The sequence below is a fragment of the Girardinichthys multiradiatus genome, chromosome 15 (genome assembly GCF_021462225.1).
Source record: "Girardinichthys multiradiatus isolate DD_20200921_A chromosome 15, DD_fGirMul_XY1, whole genome shotgun sequence".
Lineage (NCBI taxonomy): Eukaryota > Metazoa > Chordata > Actinopteri > Cyprinodontiformes > Goodeidae > Girardinichthys > Girardinichthys multiradiatus.
In genome coordinates, this window is record NC_061808.1 from 5072864 (window position 1) to 5081037 (window position 8174).

Genomic DNA, 8174 nt, shown 5'->3' on the forward strand with positions numbered 1-8174 from the left:
CGAGCTCCTCACCCTATCTCTAAGGGAGTGCCCGGCCACCCTACGGAGGAAGCTCATTTCAGCCGCTTGTATCCGTGATCTCGTTCTTTCGGTCATGACCCAAAGTTCATGGCCATAGGTGAGGGTAGGAACGTAGACCGACCAGTAAATTGAAAGCTTTGCTTTTCAGCTCAGCTCTCTCTTCACCACAATGGACCGGCACAGCGCCCCCATTACTGTGGCAGCTGCACCGATCCGTCTGTCGATCTCCCGCTCCATTCTTCCCTCACTCGTGAACAAGACCCCGAGATACTTAAACTCCTCCATTTGAGGCAGGAACTCCCCTCCAACCTGAAGAGGACAAGCCACCCTTTTCCGGTCGAGTACCATGGCCTCGGACTTGGAGGAGCTGATCCTCATCCCAGCCGCTTCACACTCGGCTGCGAACCGCCACAGCGCATGCTGTAGGTCTTGGCTAGAGGGGGCCAGCAGGACCACGTCATCCGCAAAAAGAAGAGACGAAATCCACTGGTCCCCAAACCAGACCCCCTCCGGCCCTTGGCTGCGTCTAGAAATCCTGTCCATAAAAGTTATGAACAGGACCGGCGACAAAGGGCAGCCCTGCCGGAGTCCAACATGCACTGGGAACAGGTCCGACTTAGTGCCGGCAATGCGGACCAAACTCCTGCTCCGCTCGTACAGGGACCGGATGGCCCCTAATAAAGGGCCCCCGATTCCATACTCCTGGAGCACCCCCCACAGGGCATCACGAGGGACACAGTCGAATGCCTTCTCCAGGTCCACAAAACACATGTGAACCGGTTGGGCAAACTCCCATGAACCCTCGAGCACCCTGTAGAGGGTATAGAGCTGGTCCAGTGTTCCACGGCTGGGACGAAAACCACACTGTTCCTCCTGAAGCCGAGGTTCGACTATCGGTCGGACTCTCCTCTCCAATACCCTGGCGTAGGCCTTACCAGGGAGGCTGAGGAGTGTGATCCCCCTGTAGTTGGAACACACCCTCCGGTCCCCCTTCTTATAAAGGGGGACCACCACCCCAGTCTGCCAGTCCAGAGGCACTGTCCCCGACCGCCACGCAATGTTGAAGAGGCGTGTCAACCATGACAGCCCTACAACATCCAGACACTTGAGGTACTCAGGGCGGATCTCATCCACCCCCGAAGCCTTGCCACCGCGGAGCTTTTTAACCACCTCGGTGACTTCAGCCTGGGTGATGAAAGAATCCAACCCCGAGTCCCCAGCCTCTGTTTCCACCAGGGAATGCGTGATGGCAGGATTGAGGAGATCCTCGAAGTACTCCTTCCACCGCCCGATAATGTCCTCAGTCAAGGTCAGCAGTCTCCCGCCCCCACTATAAACAGTGTTGGCAAAGCACTGCTTCCCCCTCCTGAGGCGCCGGACGGTTTGCCAGAATCGCTTCGAGGCCAACCGGTAGTCCTTCTCCATGGCCTCACCGAACTCTTCCCAGGCCCGAGTTTTTGCCTCTGCCACAGCCCGGGCCGCAGCACGCTTGGCCTCACGGTACCCGTCAGCCGCCTCAGGAGTCCCACAAGCCAACCACAGCCGATAGGACTCCTTCTTCAACTTAACAGCATCCCTTACTGCCGGTGTCCACCACCGGGTTCTGGGATTGCCGCCAAGACAGGCACCGCAGACCTTACGGCCGCAGCTATGGGCAGCAGCATCGACAATAGATGCAGAGAACATGGTCCACTCGGACTCTATGTCTCCAACATCCCCCGGGATCTGGTCGAAGCTCTCCCGGAGGTGGGAGTTGAATACATCCCTGGCCGAGGGCTCCGCCAGGCGTTCCCAGCAGACCCTCACTATGCGCTTGGGCCTGCCGAGTCTGTCCGGCTTTCTCCTCCTCCAGCGGATCCAACTCACCACCAGGTGATGATCAGTGGACAGCTCAGCCCCTCTCTTCACCCGAGTGTCCAAAACATGCGGCCGAAGGTCTGATGATACGACAACAAAGTCGATCATCGACCTCCTGCCTAGGGTGTCCTGGTGCCAAGTGCACTGATGGACACCCTTATGTTTGAACATGGTGTTCGTTATGGACAATCCGTGACTAGCACAGAAGTCCAATAACAAAACACCACTCGGATTCAGATCGGGGAGGCCATTCCTCCCGATCACGCCTCTCCAGGTGTCACTGTCGTTCCCCACGTGGGCGTTGAAGTCCCCCAGCAGAATAATGGAGTCCCCGGGAGGGGCACTATCCAGCACCCCCGACAGGGACGCCAAGAAGGCAGGGTACTCTGCACTACCACTCGGCCCGTAGGCTGAAATGATAGTCAGAGACCTCTCCCCAACCCGAAGGCGCAGGGATATGACCCTCTCATCCACTGGGGTAAACCCCGACACGAGACGGCTGAGCTGGGGGGCAACAAGCAAACCCACACCAGCCCGCCGCCTCTCCCCGTGGGCCACTCCAGAGTAGAAGAGAGTCCAACCCCTCTCAAGGAGATGGGTTCCAGAGCCCACGCTGTGCGTGGAGGCGAGCCCGACTATTTCTAGTTGATATCTCTCAACCTCCCGCACAAGCTCAGGCTCCTTCCCCCCCAGCGAGGTGACATTCCACGTCCCTAGAGCCAGCCTAAGCATCCGGGGATCAGGCCGTTGAGGTCTCCACCTTCGTCCGCCACCCAATCCTCTTTGCACCGGTCCCTCACGGTTCCCCCTGCAGGTGGTGGGCCCACTGGGGGATGGCCTCGCGTCTCTCGTTCGAGATTGGCCCGGCCGGGTCCCGCGAGGAGCAACCCGGCCACCAGGCGCTCTCCGACGTAATGCATGAAAGAGAAAAATCTCAATGTTTTATGTTTTCATTTATTTTTGGCAGATCGGCCCTCGCCTCGGCTCATCAGGGTCAACCTTTACCCAAAACCCTCAGTGTGATGGAAAGCACACCTCAGGTCTGCGGCATGCACACCATCATCAGGTCAGAACACACTCCGCACATTTTACATGAAATGTCAGCAAAAAGTTGCTTTTCTTTGACAAAGCGATCCTAAGAGAATCATTTCTGCATCAGAGCATCACGCAAGCTGCAGAAAAGACTGCAGGGGTTGAGCTGATTTTAACTGCGAGTCACAGTCATTCTGTTTGCTGCTGCTCTTTCTGTTTTATGTAGGAACAAGGAGACTAACAGAGATGAGTTTATCTTCTACTCCAAGAGATTAATGAGGCTGCTGATAGAACATGCCCTCTCCTTCCTGCCCCTCAAGGTGAGGCTTTTCAGCATGAACATTAACTGACCTTCCTGCTCAAATCTGGTGTGGCCACAGCGCACTATTCTCTTATGCCACAAGGTGTCGTCAACCTGAAGTTGACTGGTAAAGTAACAGTTGGCCTCAACTCAAACCTGAATTTTATTTCCACGTTTCCATTTCTTGTTTTTTGTGCCGTCCAGCCGGTTTCGGTGGAGACACCTCAAGGCACCATCTATGACGGAAAGAGGCTGAGCGGTAAAAGAGTAAGTATCGATTCTGCATAAAGTTTCTCGCCACCTTTCTACGTCACCTTCACTGATCCATGCAGAAGATGGAGTATGTTGTGTTGGATAAGGATGGTAGAGATCCCTCCATCCGTCCATTCATATATTCACAGAAATATCTGCTGTACAGTCATATTCAATAAATTCAAATATTATTGAAAACCATTTATTTCAGTAACTCGGTTCTCTAAGTGAAAAACATATAGATTTATTACACCCAGACTGATGTTTTCATTTAAGATTAGAATATTACATCAGAACAATAAAAGACTGTTTGGGCTCAATGTAGTTTAGTATCTGCTTAAAGGGACCAAAAGGTACTTTTTATTTGACAAACGAGCCTCATTGGAACACAGATTATAATTTATTCATAGCAAACCTCTCTGAAACATTGACTAAAGAAGATCTGAGAACTCGTAAAATTTGAGTGTGAAAAAGTTTGAAATGTCGACTAAGAATTTGTAGGAATCCTGTAAAGCTGAAAGGTGATTGGTTAAAAGTGCGAAGAATCGAGGCAAACCACCAATTTCGTCCCAACAATGATTAAGCACGAAAAAAAATTGAAAATCTTTTTCCAGCAACCAGTTTTACCCCAACAGAAAAACATTTCCATCCTTTAAGAGCTCTTGTCTTTTCCGTCAAGGTGTGTACAGATTTGAATGTTTGGACATTGTCCATTGGGCTCTTTGTTGGGGCCAGAATAATGAATATGTTTAGCAGTGACAGGCAGTTGGTGTGACCTGTTTGAAAGTCTGCTGCAACCTTTGAATTTAATCCCCCTTATTTACAAGGCATCAGGGATTTGTTAGGGTGTTCATTTGCAGGATCTATAACTGATGCAGTAAATGTGGTTCGTTGTCTTAACTATGAGGTTCCCATTCTGTGTGTGGACTTGTATCTAGGTAAATGTTAGACGTTATACAGCAACAACACACCCAGAAGTTGGCTAAAGGTCTTCCGAGGCTGCCCCCTAGTGGCAGCAATTTGCCTGATTACTGGTAACTCACAATTGCAGGAGATGCAGATGTTGAAGCTGGACAATGACATCTTTGTTGTTGAAAAACCTTCAGCAGAAGCATTCAGAATCAACTGTTCTTGTTCTTGTAAGATCACTGGCGTTTCCATCCTGAGAGCCGGGGAGACCATGGAACAGGCTCTGACCGCCGTCTGTAAAGACATCCGACTGGGAAAGATCCTCATTCAAACCAACCACGATACAGGAGAACCTGAGGTTTGTTTGTTTAGAAGAACATCTCATCTCAGTGCCAGCGTGAACTTAATAAGTTCTCCCTGCAGCTTCACTACCTTCGTCTGCCTAAGGAGATCAGTGAAGACTATGTCATCCTGATGGACAGCACCGTCTCCACCGGAGCTGCTGCTCTCATGGCTGTCAGAGTTCTGTTGGTGGGTCCGTTTTTATAGATTGTATTGTTTTACACGCCTCTTGTAACAATTAATTCTTATAATAAACAATCAGGAATTTTTAAATTCGCCTTCAAACTTCTGAGACAAAAACTAGTGAATTATTTTTCGAATTTCTGATTATTGCTGATTTTTTTTTCTCTCTTTATTCTTTGTGAAGGATCACGATGTGGCCGAGGACAAGATCTTCCTGCTCTCGCTGCTCATGGCAGAGATGGGCGTCCACTCGGTGGCCTACGCTTTCCCTAAAGTCCGTATCATCACCACCGCTGTGGATAAGGAGGTCAACGACCAGTTCCACATCATTCCAGGAATTGGTGAGAAGTGTAATTATTTTCACTTCGGCTGAATTTAATGTTTCCAAAAAACAGTTCAAAATCAGCCAAACACAAGTGACTAAGACTACATTCACACTGCAGGTCTTGATGCTGAAATCAGGGTGGTCGTTCACACCACTAATTAAATGTGATCCCCATCGAACCTCAGTCTGAACGGTTCCCGACCCCAAAGCGACCTCCATGCGCAGAAGGAGAATGTAGACGTCACACAGCAGCACGCTGTTTATGGAAATAATAATGGATGTCGGCGTCTCTTTGTTTTTATTAAGCCGACAATATTATAACCGCATCTTAACAAGACGAAGAAAGGTACGAAAAAAGAGAGCACAGCTATTACCAACGGGCTTTTGTGGAGCAGTGACTGAAGTCACAATAAATGTCATCTAAAGTCACTTCACCAGGTAAACTGGTCCAATGTAAATTCAATTATGCAGACCCCGATTCAGACATAAGTCAGTTCAAACCAATCCAACTCATTCCAATACAATCCAATCATGTAGTCGGATTAGATCCAGTTATATTAGGTCCAGTTCAATTAAATTCTCATACAATTTAACTGTAACACAGACTCCTAATTGGTAAAACATTTTTATCTAAACAAGCACGGCTGATTGGCTGATAGTTGTTGGCTTTGCAGCAATCTCTCATTCCAAGCAAGCATGTGGCAACAGTGGACAGAAAACACTCACTTTTACCAGGAAGAAACCTCCAACAGAACCAGGCTCCGTATGAGTGGCCATCTGCTGCAACGAACTAGAGGTTTTAGGGGACAGGAAGGAGACACTGGGAAGATGCAAAAGGACTGAGCCAGGAGCACTTTCTATGGGAAAACAGAGAGATCACACAGTTCACAGCAGCAATCGCTCCATCACTGGCTTCATCAAAGACAGTGTTCACGACCACTAAAAAAAATCAGTTTTTTTATATTAAATTAAAGGGAAATTATGGTAAACTTTAATGTTTGCAGTCTTTGTTGATGTCATATCTGCTATTTTTCCTCAGGTAACTTTGGGGATCGTTACTTTGGTACCGACGCTCCATCAGATGTTTGTGAAAGCGATGAAGGGATGGACTTCTGAGGAGGGAATAAACACATCTGAATGTTTCAGGAGCATTTTGCTGTGAAAGCAGCAACTGGAAAATAAATTCCAGCTTAATCTGCGCGACTAAAACAACTGAGGTGCTCTAAACTTGTTCCTGTTGGATCCCAGAGAACGAGCTTGATGTGGAGGGAAATCTGCTTTATGTGCATAAGCTTACAGAAGTGTTTAAAGGGACCAGAGTCGAATGTTTCCTGTCATGCAGGGATACCCTTGGTTGGCTCTGAATCACTTCCAGAACATTTGCTTTCATAATTACAGGCCATATTGTTTTGTGTGTTAATTTCTCCTGTGATACTTTTAATTTCCTTTTTATGTCAGTTTACTAAAGACACTTAAAATTGGCAAATATCTCTTAGGATTGTTGCACTATCCAAGGCCGGATATTGTAAATAAATGAATTGAATTTAAATTCAGCGTAGATCAAGCTAGATCTGTGATCAGTTTTAATTGGATTTAACAACAGTTGGTGTTAATCTATGTTTTGCACTAAGATGTTGCATGAATATAAGGCAACATTTTCATCTGTGAAGATGATTATTCTCCACGTTTCTGTCCGAATTTAATATATTAGTGCATGGTTAGCAGGGGAATGCGATGATGTTGGTTAGGTTGAAGCTTTCTGGAAGAATTTGGGCACATTACAGTTTATTGTCTTCAGTCAAGCTGTAAATGTTCTTATCTCAGGCAACTTCCACCAAAAGGGACACCAATCATAACTACTTGAAGATTGATGATAGAATGAAAAAGTCAAAGATTTAACTTATTTTTCTTTATTTTTTTCTTTTGATTTTACTCCTCAAATTTTAACATTGCTTACTTAAACAATGTATGCCTATAAGAGCTTGATTTGTGTTGTTTTTTTAACAATGCAACAGGTTTTGTTGATCCTCTATATTAAATACCGTTATACTATGGGATTTGGTCAAAGATAATTTGTCATTGGTTCAGGTTGTGTATGTAAACTGGCCCTTAAAGGGACCTGTTTTGCTGCTGTTTAACCATGTTTTACATGGTTATTTGTTTTGTTTACAGTAAACTACATTTTCCATATCACATCTGTAAATGAAATATTTTACTCAGTTTTTTGCAGAGATATAGTCAATACAAGTAATTTCAGGTCATTTTAAAAGACTGTGTTCATTTTAGCCTTGCTACTGTCAAAGTTTAAAGTCAGACATTTCCTCAGTTGTGCTCAGCTACAAATATGTCCATTTTTTTTATCCAGCTGTCATCATGTGTATGTAAAACCTTTACGTTCATAAAATATAGTGATATGCATTTATATAAAATATAGGAAATCAAAATACAGCTGACTTGAAATAACTTCCAGGTGTTACTTGTATGAATGCTTACCTCATAAGGTAACTTTCTGAAAACCAGTATTCATCTTAGGCATCCAGAGGAACAATAAATGTATGTACTCTGGTAATCTGTGCCATTTTATCTTAAACTGTTGTATTAACTGCCATAAATGGATACTGACTCTGTTTCTGTGAGCCTCTCGTTGCTTAAACAGAATTAATAAATACTTCAAACTGAGAAACGTTTTATTGTTTGAAACTTTTATTTTGGTGCATATCGTGGCTGTCCACTGGGTGGCAGCATAGGCTCCATTTTATCGTTTACAGCGGAACTTACGCACTTCTGATGCTACCTTTATGAACTACTGGAAATTGGATGGTGCTCTTAAAATATTCCCCTTTTTAATGCAGATAAATCTCAGAAAATGAGTTTGACATCAGAAAATAAGTTATTTCAGTAATGCGATTCAGAGAGTGAATATTGAATAGATCATAGAATCAATAGACATAA

At 45.9% G+C, this 8174-nt stretch overlaps 1 protein-coding gene across 4 annotated transcripts in view; it reads left to right on the plus strand.

The window, feature by feature from the left end:
* The window catches only part of si:ch211-243j20.2 (uridine-cytidine kinase-like 1), a 31854-nt gene extending 23953 nt beyond the window's left edge, over positions 1-7901 (plus strand). For all 4 annotated transcript variants that reach the window (XM_047388687.1, XM_047388686.1, XM_047388690.1 and 1 more), the window contains exons 9-15: positions 2846-2944; positions 3137-3230; positions 3416-3478; positions 4608-4730; positions 4796-4903; positions 5082-5238; positions 6262-7901. In XM_047388687.1, the coding sequence (XP_047244643.1) occupies positions 2846-2944; positions 3137-3230; positions 3416-3478; positions 4608-4730; positions 4796-4903; positions 5082-5238; positions 6262-6338 (721 nt within the window). In that variant the 3' untranslated portion in view covers positions 6339-7901. The remainder of the gene's footprint in view (positions 1-2845; positions 2945-3136; positions 3231-3415; positions 3479-4607; positions 4731-4795; positions 4904-5081; positions 5239-6261) is intronic.
* The last annotated feature ends 273 nt before the right edge of the window (positions 7902-8174 follow it).